Source organism: Ptychodera flava, chromosome 22, assembly GCF_041260155.1.
Source record: "Ptychodera flava strain L36383 chromosome 22, AS_Pfla_20210202, whole genome shotgun sequence".
NCBI classification, from domain to species: domain Eukaryota; kingdom Metazoa; phylum Hemichordata; class Enteropneusta; family Ptychoderidae; genus Ptychodera; species Ptychodera flava.
In genome coordinates this window covers 6,740,576-6,755,358 of record NC_091949.1, presented here as the reverse complement: position 1 = coordinate 6,755,358, position 14,783 = coordinate 6,740,576, and the positions used below count along the sequence as shown (strand labels likewise).

Genomic DNA, 14,783 nt, shown 5'->3' with positions numbered 1-14,783 from the left:
TGCAAGACGTGTACAAAAAACCCTAGACAAATGCAACAGGAATGCAAAGGTTAAATTAAATGTTATCACAAATTGCAAACATTTCAATTTTACCAAGATGTTCAGATACAAAGTGCAGGCATTCACTTCATGCATTCACAGCCATTTGCATAAAACACACAACACCGAAAAAAAAAATAATACGCTTGTTAGAAGTTATACACCGTTAAACCCGCTATCCACACTTTCTCCGGAAAATGTGGAAAGACCTCACATTCTCACATGACTGGTCAGTTCCATTTACAGGAAAACGGGTAGTGAAAGGTACATGTACATTTCCCCCATGCTTAGCAAAGTGAGTGCACCTTTAACAATAACATTAGTGCAGATGACAGCGATGACTCATAAATGTAACTTGAAAAACTTGAACTGAAATAACTCAAAAACAACACCTAAATATATAATATTGACTTCCAAATAAGCAATCCGCACCCACTTTGCAACCTTTCCTCACCCGCATCTCAAGTAATGTAGAACGACCCACACATAAATATTATTGGGTCATACCAATCGGTGAGGCAGTCAGGGGTGGAAAGGCTCAAAGGGAAGGTCAGATTTGAAGGAAATAATAATAGTAACAATGCTGATAGCAAAATAATGATACTTTCTCAGGAAAAAATGACCTGGCATTGGCTTACACAACACAGCAACGACCTTTGCACTTGCATAAGGGCAAGGGGTGATGTCTTGCACGGAGCAAGATACGCTTACATACCCCAAGAATTTTTCTTGTGCTGGGCCAAGTTCAACAATCCTGCTGACCAGGGCCTCTCCTTCATTGAGAGGGGGATAGTAATAAATCTTGTTGCCTAACCCCCTATTGCAAGTCAGTGAGGTGGACAGACAGACAGAATGTGGGATGAGTTATTTAGAATATGTTAGGCAGCGTATATTACCCTGTTCTCATCCTTTACATTAATGATTGGACAGCCAAGCACTGAACAAGTTAGACTGATGTAGGCAAAAATTTTGATCACGAAACTAAGACTGAAAATGACCCTTTGATTAAATGCTTTATTTACATTGTTGCATATTTTGGATACAATAGTTGTACATTTTATGTACAATGTTCACAGTTTGCCTACAAATGTAGCAGTATTTACATACAACTTCTAATACCATTATGGTATTTTTGTATAAAAATTGTATACCCATTACATATACTGTAATTGTGGTACATTTTAAGTAATATGGTAGTATAGTTGACTCAAAGTAGAGAAGGAAACAGAAAGACTCAGTCGGTTCAAGCAGAACTTCCACTTACATCAAATGAGCTACATCAACACTTGGCTGTCCAATGCTAAATTTTGTTAAAAGATTTCAAAAGTATACGGCTATGATCATGTTTGCTTTTTAACGGTAATAGTACCAAACATTTCATTGAGAGATATTAGTCTTGTTTTATTTGTAGACTTTGATGCCAACAGTTTTACCTGAACTTGTAGTGTGATCTTTACTGCTTTGTTTAGGAGTGGTCATTCACATTGGCTGTGGCAACATTTTTTGCAAATTGTCCACATTTTTCATTTAATACGAACATGTTCATTCAAAATCTCTTAACTAACTTTTGAGGCAAGGGAAAACTTGCGTGTTCTGACGGTTTTTTTTGTATTGAGGACAACTCCTGATAATTTTTTTATCAACAGCAATATTGATGGGGGAACATAGCACTTTCTCTTTCAAGTATTATACCTGGATTAGCATTTTATTTTAACACACTAGAACACTGTACAAAAGTTTTTGCAACAATTCTGAAATATTAGTGAACAGTACGGGAACTTTGAAACAATTCTGCGCTCATGAGGAACTAGGTAAGCTGTAAATAACTGAACAGCAATAATTAACTTTTACTGACTTACAGTCTTTAACTAAGACATCACATACACGTGAAAGATTTTGATGAAATGCTTGAAATCGATGATAAAAAAATAGATTGTGATAAAAGACATATATGTTTACCACTATCATAAGTGTTTTTATTATAGAAGTGCAATATTGTCACTAATTAATATTATTGTGGGCATTATGACGATTTCAAACTTCTTTACCTTTTTGGAGAGGAAATTGGTATCACAACCTTGGTAGATTTCTGAAGGTGTTGCTGGGATATTTTTTCAAGTTCTCATGGGAGTTTAATCATTATTTCTCTAATAGATTTTAGTACAGCCTTATGCTTCCCAGAGCAAAGCTGGATCTCTGCATAGCGGTATGCGCATGAACAGCTTTTGAACTAGCTTTCTACTGAGATAACAGCACCAAACTATGCAAAGAGATTCCCATTACAGCACACAAAATTCAATGAAATGTTACGATCATGAAAAGGGAACTTTGTAAAGAACACATAGATTCTACGATGCGCACTTTGTTTTTTGATGAGCAAATTACATTTGTAGGAGGATACCCTTACATTGGATGATTTAGTTTTATCTTGGAAGCACCGATCATAGCCAAGAGGTGAAAGGGTGAGAACAGGATGCAAGCAAGAAATAACAGCAATGATGAAAATATCATTAAGAAATAGTAATGTTACGATACGCATCCAGACTTTCCAAGCTGTAAGAAGTTAATTGTTAGGAGAGAAATGCTTATGAGAATCAGTGATTTATAAGGATTAATCAGAAAGTTTTATTTACTATGTAGTGTAGTTAGAATGACAGTTTATGGTGTTTTAATGTGCTGGTGCATTTGAAGTTGTAATTTGACAGGATTATGAAAACGTAGTTCTGATTATGACTTGGTGTGTCATCAATAAATGTATGTATTCATATATGTGTGTGTATTGTGTGTATGCATGCATGCAATATGAATTGCAGGAAAGGTGTATGTGCATGTTTATTCAGAATTTTTGCTAAAGCTGGGCAATGCAGACACATGGTTTGTGAACTAGAGTACAGTATCATTTACGGCTTTTACAAACTTTTGATGAAACTGTTGATGAATGATAGAGTCATGTATGTCTACATGACAATGTGCATGTTATTGTGGATTAAGGTTGGTATGTATGTAGTGAGAGGAGTATGCACGTATGAATACATAGTTCTGTAGGTATGTCATGTAATGTATCGTTTAGGACATTTCACCAAGCGATGTTACTAGGGTACCCGATTTTTTTGCGTAAATTGCCCTTGGTCTCCCAACGCAGTGATACATGATAGAGCAGCAATGTTAACACAGCTCTTGATCCATTTATCCACATTACCCTCACCTCAGCTGTAACATTTATCTGTATATGTGACATGCATGAAAGGAAATATGAAACTAGCAGGCGTATCTGTGGGAACATGGCCGGATATGTCTTTATGAAGAACTGTGTGTGTGTATTGTATTTGAAGGAATAATATGTTTTTTCAGTTTTGTATAATGAAAATGATAGTATTCAAGTGATGGCATATCATGGTTTGCTTATTGAAAACAATTTCATAAAAACACCTATCATTAAATATTAAAGATAGCTTAGATAAATGGGAATTGAATGAACACTTAAATTTAATGAGAGGATATAAACACAGTATATATGAAATTTATGAGATATAGCAAGATACCAGACTTCAAGTTATCAAAAGCTGTTGATAACGTGAGTCTAACAGGCACAAAATTAATGAAAATAGTGAAGTTTAGTTCAACGGGGACTGTAGTGGATGTTGGGCGGGATTGTAAGGGTCGAGGGGGGATATAATTAGAATCGTCTGCTGGGAGAGATATGCAGTCTTTCTGAAATTGAAATTAGGTTTGCACATTAGTTATGGAAGGATGAAAGACAGAAATATTAAGTCATGCTTCACAAACATGCCACCACAGTGAGAGGCCCTGAGGACGGATGAAATTTTCTGTTATTCTCGGAAGTTGGAATGATGCATAAAATATTGGGAAATGTAACATCATATAGATGAATGTATTTGTTGTGACACTGCGATGCACTTGACATAGGCAGCACTGTGAGGACGATCTCAATACAATGATCCACCTCATGACATTGGTCTGGTTTCATTGGTTTCATATCATGTATTCCATATATTTTATTCACTGCAGGAGGATGCACCTTGATGATTAGCAATGGTACCGAAGAACTAATAAGTGTAAATTTTTTCCAACAGAGGTGGCAAAACTCCTCAAATGACGATATTCATTCTGCTACCAGTGTCAGATATGCGACTCAGCTACCTGGTCATGTGATCACAATTGCAGCATGGCATATGTGAAAAATTAGCACGAGGGGACACCACATACCCTAGGAACTGTGCACCAGAGGGTCCGACCTCGAGGACACGGCTGGCAAGAGCTTCGCCTTCCATCAGCGGAGGTGGGTTGATCAGTTTCTGCCTCTTGATGAGTCGGCAGGTGATGCGAGTGGGCCCGGTTGCCTTCCCTGGCGGGACGATGATACGTAGTCCAGGAAGACGGCAACCCCGCATAGCACCACCCCGGGCATCAACCATGAAACTAATGAGGAAGCTGTGGAAATGACATGGAGATAAAAAAAGATTTAGAAATATGGCGAATGTAACGGTTGCATGTGCTAATTTCTTTTACAATTTTGTTTTGTCCTACTTTTTTCTAAGGTTGTGGATGAAACTATGCACTGAAAAGAGGGGTAGAAGATGTTAACTATGACCCAGTAATAGTTACAATAAAGTACTCACCCTGCATGAACTGGAATGGATGTAAGAGCGACATTATCTTGTGTGTAGGGTATGGGTCTGCCATCTGCACCATAGATCATTCCTGGAACAATCGTTCCATTTTCGTCGACCACAGAGTCTCCAACATAGATGACCTTCCCATCTGGCCTTCTCATAGGCTTTCCATCAGGTCCTATCACCGGTTCTACGATTGTTCTGGTGGTCATGGTCTCAGCGTAGAATGTACTATAAGTGACTGGTCTGCCGTCGTAGCCGTACACCATGCCAGGTACGTACTGGCAGTCATCATCCATGTACGGATCGCCTGCGTAGATGTACTGTCCGTTGGGCGTTTTCATCGGGAGTCCCTCTCGGTCCTTCACCGACTGCCTCAGAATGGTCGTTGTTGTTGTGGTTGTGGTGGTCGTTGTCGTCCTCCTAGAATAGAACTCGCTATACGGAACTGGGCGGCCATCATAACCATACACAAGACCTGAAAGGACTTTCCCATTTTCGTCAACGACCGGATCGCCAGCATACATAATCCTACCATCTGGAGTCATCTTGGGTTCACCATCCTGACCCAAGACAGGGGTTCTTGACACACCGTGAATGGAGTAGTAAACTTCATATGTCACTGGTTTGCCGTCTTCTCCATACACCATTCCTTTCACAACAGTGCCGTCTTTTTCAACGACAGGGTCTCCTGCGTACATTGGTCGGCCATCTGGGGTCTTGGCTGGCTTGCCATCCGGACCAATGATGACTTTTCTTGTTATGGTTACAGTGATGTAATACTCTGTATACTTGACTGGTCTGCCATCACGCCCATACACCATGCCATCAACGATTTTGCCATCTTCATCAGTAACCGGGTCGCCAGGGTGGATGACCCGCCCATCAGCTGTCTTCATGGGTTCACCATCGGGTCCATTGATGGTAGGTCTGGCCACAGTAGTCGCTGTATAGAATTCATCAACGGGTACGGGTTTACCTTCTAGGTTGTAAACCAACTTTTCGCTGATCACGCCCGCCTCCTCGACAGGGTTGCCTGCTACGATTGGTCTGCCGTCAGCGTGGTGAACTGGCAGGCCATCCTGGTCTCTGACGATATATCTGGTTACGATGACAGTTGTGTAGAAGACGGTGTATTTCACAGGTTTGCCATCGAGCCCATACACCATTTCCTTGACGACTTTGCCGTCTTCATCGATTAATGGATCACCGGGGCGAATATGTCTGCCATCAGCAGTCTTCAGTGGTTCGCCATCAGGACCTTCCAGAGGTTCTCTTGTCTCAACCGAGCTGGCAAGATAATCATCATATGTTACTTCTTCACCATCTGCACTATACACCATTCCTTCAGTCACTTTCCCTTCCTCATCAACGACAGGATCGCCGGCGTACATTGGTCTTCCGTCGGGAGTTTCCTTTGGCTCACCGTAGTTGTCTCGGATCAGGATCCTGGTAACTTTGGTCATGGTTATGTATACTGTGTATTCAATTGGCTTGCCGTCAGGGCCGTACACCATACCCTCGACTTCCTTGCCATCTTCATCCATGTAGGGGTCTCCGACATGTACAATGGAGCCATCTGGCTTCTTCATGGGTTCGCCATCCTGATCATAGACGACCCTCCTAAGACTGACGATGATCGTCACCTCCGTGGTTCTAGTGACCATGTCTTTCTCGGCCATGCTGGGAGCAGCACTCTGCTGAGTAGCAGCTTTCTCTGCCTTGATGATTTCTGGTTCCACACTGCCTGTCTTGGAGTATGAAGTGTAGGCTGCAGATCGGTAGTAACTTGGCATGGATCCCTTTTGTGAGGAGGACGGTGACTCATCACGGTTTGAGTACACTGTGAGACGTGTCTGTGAAGACAATCCCATCATATAATTATTCATCAAATGCACGTGCAATTTAACTTTCTACACACTAGCAAAAGCTTTCTGTTAGGCCGAACTTTTTCCCTTTAATTTATTAACCTCTTGAATATTAACGCCAATGTTATTTATTTACCTTTAGATAGTGTGATCAAATACAAAAGTACAATCAAGAATTTTCCTACACTTCAAGTATGTAGTAATTCAATTTGGAACTTGAGATTTCCGGAGTTCAAGGTAGTGAAGGGGTTTAAGGTCTGGTGAAATGCCCATGTTGCAAAATCACAGAAATACAGTTGATGGTCTATAAACAGTTACATTCATTTCTTTTTTCGTTTAGCGCGCGTGATTATGAAATATGGCAAAAGAAAAATGCAATGTGGGCGTGTCCCCCGAGCCTCTCCAGTCGACTTTTTTCGGCTTTCCGAAGTTTGCCTGACGCCGTATCCCATAACGGGAAGAAAAGTAATCCACACCTACGTAAGCTCCCTACGGGGGGTAACTTCTAGAGTTTCCGCTTACATGATCAGGACAGTGTCCTCCTTCACTATGGGTGGCTGTCACAGCGGCAAGAACATGAACGGCTCAACTGTAAACTTTTTCAAGTTCCCGTCAAGTGTTGAGTGTTTGAACCATAATGTGCTTGTCTCTGCTGGTTCGTACGATCGGCCACGGTCCCTCGGCTGAGCCTGCCTCGCTACTTGCTACACAGAAGGTTGGGACCGCAATGCAAATCAACAGCATGAACAGCAACACTGAATGTTGAGACTACCATTAAAACGAACAACAACAACACGGAACATTGAGATCGCGATACAAATCGTGGAGGTAGAGTCCTCCATGATACAAATCGACAGCAACACGGAACGCGTCGTTGGGACGGCAATTAAATTGAAGAACAACGGGAATACCGGACCACGAGGACCGCGATGCAAATCGACCGCAACATGGAATGTTGAAGACCGTGATTAAAATGCACAACACAGAACATCTAGACCGCAATGTAAATCACTGCAACACTCGAACCTTGTTGCCTCGATTAAAATGCGTATGTCTGCTATGTATAGCAAAAGTTTTAATTCTCGCGAGCGAGCGTTCCTATGCCCGCTGTATACTAGACAAAATGACATCAAATTTATCGCGAGGGCTCGATTGCGTGTGTGTAAGTTTCACTTCTCGCGAGAGCTATTTATGCATGCTGTACACCACTAGACTAAATGACGTCAAATCTCTCGCGAGACTTGGCTCGATTGCAAATACGTACGACGGAAAGAACGCAATGATATACGGAAGTAGACACAGTTTTGGGAATCGCCGAGAGAGAAGCGCAGATTAACAAAACAAAGACTAAAAAACCCACGTGTTTTTCTTTATTTTACCATATTTTTTAAACAAAAATCAGTGTCGTCGCTGTGGCGAATTAGATCGATTTTTTTTTCGCCACTTCGGATTTCGATTCGCATTGGCGAACGTGGCAAATGGGCAGCGCGAACAGTGTTTTGTTAACGGATACCAGGCAGAGATAAGGCGGCGTTGGACCGCTATTCGATGTAAATGAACACACCAGTGATGTCACAGACGGCCAACCATTATCCCCGCTATGGGCGTGACCTGAGTGTTGCAAAATGACCCCATGAAAGCCGCGCATAGAAATATCAAAAAAATTAACACTTGCGCGTACTTTTAGGTTGCAATTCTGTTGCGAGTGTAATAGTATTGACCCCCTGGAAGATATTCAGTCACACGAACGGGACCATTTCACCAGACCTTTAATGAAGGGCTATCTAACACTGTGAACCATACCTGGTCTTTCAGCCAGATTTCATCAATGGTCATTGAATGAAGCACGGGCATAGAGTCGTCGGCCATGTTTTTCATTTCGTCGACAGTCAGACTAGGCATATCTCCGGTCATAGTGTCCTCACCTAGACATGGTAGAAAGTAAACAACAGAAGTGAAGAGACATCAGGATCCAAAACACAGAAATGAGGTCCAGGGTTTCTACTACAACCAAGCTTGGATGTTCAGGTTGCCAATGATGATGTGGAGTTGTCTTGGATGGTGACAGAAAACTGGCATGTTGACATCTAGCTGAACTTGCGCTGCTTTGCAAAAACAGCTGTTGCAGCATGTTGCCAATAATGAGGCAATGATGACGCTAGAACTATTTAAAACTATTACAAGTGCAAGTATGATATAAAGATGAAATAAAATCAACTACAACAAACATGAAGTTATCATGCACCAAAATAAAAATAACCAATGGCAAATACACACAGAAAGACATTTTGGTGGATATCTAAATCTCTCAGCTTTTTTGCACATGTATTTGGTGAATTCTCAAACACACTGAAATGTTTGCAGCCACTACTTTGAACTTTGCTCCAGGTGAATGTGACCGCTGACATGGGAGCAACAAACTATCCATGATCATTTTGATGATGTGAATGTGAAGACTGATCAGGTTAGTATTCTGGGTCAGTTCTACTGTCCAGCAGAAACTCCCCAGCAAGTGACATGTTGTGATTATTTTTTGTTTGCCCCCTACCACCACCAAGCTTTTGGTACAACCCCATTGTTTCACAGGGATATGGTTGGACCTATGTATTGATAAATGGGGGTGAGTCATGTCAGTCATGTAACGTGTTTCATTGTTAGTAACGGTGGAAAATGTCTTCATATGAAATGGTGGGCAATCTCCAAGCTGTATCAAATGCAGCCTAGCTACAATGGAGGGTCTTTACAACGCACTTTGTGAATTCTCCAAAACTAGCTCTCCAAAGTGTTTACTTTAGCCAGGGTCCTCCTTTACAAAACAGGCACACTTGATGGGCTGTTCCCAATTTACTATCGGACATAGCTGTACTTGAAATTGACCCATTCTCTGTGTTTTAATTCCAACGCTGACCTTTTAACAGCCATTCATGATAAATATGTCATGCCAAACTACGGACAACAATTGGGGTTAGACCAAAAGCGTGTAGGGTGCAAGGGAAGGAGACAAGGTGGCAACCACATAAAATTTGATGAGTTTGAAGAGTCCAGACCAAGCATCCTGTCACTAAAATTTCAAAAAAGTTTGAAATTTGATTACTGTGCTTAGCTACTGTTCAAATCTCTTCAATTATGGTCAAAGGTAAAGCTTGTCCACATTGGCATTTGAAACTATTGTGATCAACTAAGAATTTCAAACACAGTGGTAGTTATAAACTTAACTATTTGTTATGGCAAATGAAGATACTGGCCATTCTGAGGCTAGCCATGACTTTGCACTTTGACCTTGTAATTTGGCATTTTCAAATAAGCTTTACTTTTGAGTATGAATTCAAATCCCAATGGTTCTACTCCAGAATAAAAAGACATGATGTATTCTACAGACTCAGTACACCCGAGAGATCACGTGATGGCGGTACAAATAAACCAACACATGCTTAAATGCGTATGGAAATACATGTACTTCTATGCACGTTTGTGCATGTGGGTTTGTTTTGTACCGCGGTCTATTTGAATTACCGGGTTTGACCTATTGGGTATTAAAAGTGGTATCTTGGATGGAACTCTCTCGTACGAGGGGTGGGTTATGACATCATGCAACTGTCTCATGTTAAGAAAGGACCCTCAGGTTGAGTTACCTAAACCCCTTAAGGTAGCGGTAAAGGCTAGAGCGTGAGTTATAAACTTCAATAAAACTATTAAAACATAAAAGTAGTCAACATTCTCTGTGGAATAAAAAAACTAGACATTTGGGGTCAAAGGCATTGCAGAGTTATAGCCGTTGAAACTTCTGTAAAACTGACCAAATAAAAGGAAGTTGGGGAGTCCTAGTGTATTAACTTGCTTTTAAAAAAAAGTTTGAAAAGGGAAAGTCATTTTTAACTGTTTTTCAGGAAAGTTTGACAAGGCAGTGCTTGCATTCAGAATGCGTGACTGCTATTGTAAATGCATTTTTAGATTCTTTGAGTGTCAAAGAGGTGTCAAAAGTGAGATTAACCAAAAAGACTGCTCTGTGACTTCAAAAGAGGGGTGCAAATATGGCTTGTTTTCAACATTTTTGACAGAATAACAGTTTTCTTACATAATTTTATACCAATTTAATCCAACCTTTGAAATGAGATATGGACATGGAATTTTTACAGCCTATTAACAAGGTTACAGATAAGATTTGTATGGCACAATTTTCCTGTATTTGAAGTACTTTTTGAAAAATCACATTTTGAAATTTGAAAGAATTTTTAATAATTTTTTGATATGTAAACCCATGTAAAATCATAAAAACAAATTTTATTTATAAACCCTGCTATACAAATCTTACAATTAAAAGTGTCAACATATTTATAACTAATTTGGTAATATTAATACTATCCAATTATTATTAAATTCAAATATGTAAAAAATATGAAAAATTAAATTTTAATATTGATTGGTGTCATATTTCAAAATCATGGCTACAAATATACAATTTTTATATTCTTTGGAGAAAGTATTAACTAAGGGAGTTATCCTGAAAATTTGAACTAAATATCTTGATTCTAACACTTGAAACTTGACATTAACTCTGAGAAAAGAATTGGTGCAAAAATAGCCTTTACCGCTACCTAACTGCCATGGTTTGGCCCAACCCATTATTATCATTGGTGATTGTGGAACGGTTCACAGGGAATTGGGGTGAACAGGTTAAAGAGCATAAATTATATATGAAAGTTGTTTTGTGAGAGAAGATGTGTTACTGGTATGATTTACAGGTAATTTGAGAAATCATAGGAAGTCAACAATTGAAATGTGGAACAGCCTGTGCATGTTTCAGGGGGGGACCCTGGCCAATATGGCAGAGCACTTACGAAACGTCTGTGTGGTTTCAGCTGTGTCATAGCCCCTAAAGGAGGGCAACCATATTGGGGAGGTGGGCAGGAAGATGATCGAATCCATTTCTTTGTATGACACAATTGTAAGGTTGAGTGGCAGGTAAAACATAATAAAAATAATAAAATAATTATGTTATTAATATTACTGTGCACATGCAAACAGAAACCAATTAAACCGTGAAAAGAGTAAATTAAATTCATAGATGTAAGTTGACCTTCAGATATTAATCTTAAAAAATAATCAATCATGCATTTATGACTACTAAAACAGAAAAGTTTTGAAATGTTAATGGGGATATAGTGTATTTTTATCATAAATGTTAACATTGTGCAATAAACCTCTAAGTGAATACTATGATTATTAAATATGAAAATTAAAAGAGGAACTTAAAAATCAGAATAGTGAAGGTTTGGACAAATGGATATGTTTTGGTTCACACACGGCCAAATTCAAAAATTTGACTGAAATTTTTGTTTGAATAGTGAAAATGAACTGGTCAGTCTGCTATAGGTATATCGGTGTGAGGATGTCAAAACAAATACATTGCAGCGGGGGCAAAATCAGACTTTTTTCAAAATGTCATGTTATTGTACAGACTCAGAATACACACCTTCATCTTCAGAATCGGACATGAATGTTTCTTGCATGGTCTCGGGAACCAGCACTTTCAGTTTCTCGTCCTTCTCAACCTGCAAATGATCCAATGATACAACCAAGGTGGGTTGTTAAAAGATGTGAAACATTTGTAGAACAGATTGAAATATTGATGACATGAGCATACTGGGCTGATCATGATAAAAAGTGTTCAAACTGGACGTTTTCATATCGTAACAAGATTTCTGTTGCAATGAACATTATGAGTAAAACGTTTATTTCATGTATGGATAGGACAGTTGAGTTTATTTCATTGAAGTTTCCAAGGTAGGTAGTTTGATAAATTTCTGTGACCACCACTGTGAGGGTGACCATCACCTCCAACTCAACATTCTTCTTTTCAACACCCCTCTTTCCATGAACTTGCTTGCTCTGAACCCACATTACTTTACATACCTGTGTGGTAACTGTGGTAACGGTTGTCACGGTGACAAGTGTGTTGACAACCGAGATGTAGCCCAGTCTCTTGGCGATGGCCAGGGCTGTGTATCCATTGTTGGTGACTTCGTTGGGATCAGCACCGTTTTGTAACAGCAGATTGATCAGTGCTACGTGTCCCTGCTGAGCTGCTTGGTGCAATGGTGTCAACCCAGCCTAGGTCAAGAAACAATTTTTTTCTTGTAAGTACATCATTAAACTACAACCAGAGATATTTTGTAATCCAATTTTGCACTATTGGAGATCGGGAAGTGAAACAACATGACAGATTTACAATTGTGCTCAAATATCCAATATCTAGTATATACGATGTAGAAAACACAAATTTCCCCAATCCCACCATACAATTATTGTGCTGTGAACTTTATACAAGTAAGCTACATAAAACATACATGATCAACATTTTTAGTTTAGCAAAATTTCTAATTTGCTCAATATTTTTGGCAAGTATGAAACTCTGGGCATGGGTAAAATATTATATTTGACACTTTCATTGACTTTGGTTTTCTTACGTGATCACACTTTTTGGTACGAGGGCATAATTGAATTAAAACTACTGGAGAGACGATTGATTGTTACATACCTTTGTCTTGGCGTCCACCTTGGCACCTTGTTGGAGAAGGAAGGTGGCGGTCTTGATGTTGCCATAGTGACATGCAACATGTAACGGAGTGTATCCGGCCTTGGTGGGGGCATCTATGTAGGCGCCATTGTTCAGTAGGATGGCGGCGCAGTTGACGCGATCCTCTTGGGCGGCCAGATGCAAGGGTGTCAGGCCATTCTGAAATTACAAACAAAAGACAAAACAGTGAGTTATTATTTATTCTTAATTCTTGAATCTTTCTTTTGTATTCTCCTTATTAGAGATGTATCAAATTTGATACTTTTCCAGCATACAGCTTCATGTAAAAAGATGGAAGTCAAAATGAGCACCACTTGGCATGCATTCCTGAAACCTCACAAAGCTCCAGCTAAAAACAGACACTTCCACAAACATAATCCATTCCCCTTCCATTTTACGACCTTTTTTCCAAGATTTATGTTCAAGAAATTTGCATGAAAGTTATCATGGGCACCAAGGCATGATTTCCAAATGTGTATTTGTTAACGTTTACTTATACCCCTCAAAGAAATATTTCCTGTTCCTAACACTTTTGAAATCAGGCATAAAAGATGAAGATCAGCTGACTCTGAGATTATTCAATACTTTGAGGAAGTTCAATAATTTCTGCAATTAATTTCTCACTGTAATTTTGATGGGCTGCTGATGGTTTAAGTTTCATCGATTATCAAGAAAAAGTTTGGTAACATTTGCATGAGAAGGTGACTGGTAGGTCAGCAAGTGGCATTAGTCAGTTGATAAATGCAACACAAAGCTCCTTTTTAAATATTGAACATTTGGATCAGATTTTTTGTTTTAAATGTATCACACTGAAGTCAATTTTTGTGACAATGTCAAAATTTGTTGTTATCTGTTTCAATAAAAATAATTGTTGCTAGTAGCTCTGAAACATCTGATCAAGAGAGCATTGCAATCCTTGACATAACAATTTAGAGTTTGTTTAAAGTTGCGTAACATTGTGGAACATTTTGATCAATTCTTGCTACAATGACAAACAACATGATACATATTGAGCACATGTAACTCAACTGCTGGGGATCATATCCATTTTTATGAGGTGCAATCTTTGCCCATGCACACCATGGTAAAGACAATTACTGCTTAAATGGAAAGACAAACTCAGTAACTCTAGATATGTCCACGGAGATGATGATCTAGTTATTAAAAGACGATGCCAGTGACAGCTGATCTTGTGCAATGAAATATTTATGGTTTTTTCAATAAAAATCCAGTGAGCACTTTCACTTCTGGCATGAACTGAAACTATAAAATAGGATATCTCCTCAACCCTCGTTGGAACAGTTTCTTGTGAGATGAGAGTGGATGTCATTATAAATGTTTTCAAAATCATTCAGTTGGGAATCAATTTTCAAACTCATTCACATTCCATTGATGCAACAGTGTGACATTAAAATGAAAAATTCTGTCTTCAGCATCTCTGATGATGAATAAATCGCCATTCTATGCAGCGTCAGAAAGATCTTTTACAAAAACATAAAACTTTACAACATCGTACAGTGTTTTCTTCCCTTGCCAAAATGGCAGTAACCAAATAGCAGGAAGCTGATCGTGCAATATATGCTTCTTTTTTAAGTTCAATTAATGTGTTTTCTCTGTTTGTGTTTTTGAAATTGTCTGCTGTTGCTGCATTTGTAACTACATATA

At 39.2% G+C, this 14,783-nt stretch overlaps 1 protein-coding gene across 50 annotated transcripts in view; it reads right to left on the bottom strand.

The window, feature by feature from the left end:
* The window catches only part of LOC139122555 (ankyrin-3-like), a 193,505-nt gene that overhangs the window by 55,146 nt on the left and 123,576 nt on the right, over positions 1 to 14,783 (bottom strand). For 41 of the 50 annotated variants that reach the window (XM_070688054.1, XM_070688048.1, XM_070688047.1 and 38 more), the window contains 8 exons: positions 13,080 to 13,277; positions 12,455 to 12,652; positions 12,015 to 12,093; positions 11,380 to 11,469; positions 8,345 to 8,466; positions 4,680 to 6,529; positions 4,267 to 4,491; positions 755 to 856 (listed from right to left, as the gene is read on the bottom strand). In XM_070688054.1, coding sequence (XP_070544155.1) covers positions 755 to 856; positions 4,267 to 4,491; positions 4,680 to 6,529; positions 8,345 to 8,466; positions 11,380 to 11,469; positions 12,015 to 12,093; positions 12,455 to 12,652; positions 13,080 to 13,277 — 2,864 coding nt within the window. The remainder of the gene's footprint in view (positions 1 to 754; positions 857 to 4,266; positions 4,492 to 4,679; positions 6,530 to 8,344; positions 8,467 to 11,379; positions 11,470 to 12,014; positions 12,094 to 12,454; positions 12,653 to 13,079; positions 13,278 to 14,783) is intronic. The other 9 variants (XM_070688066.1, XM_070688077.1, XM_070688098.1 and 6 more) reach the window with 3 other exon arrangements.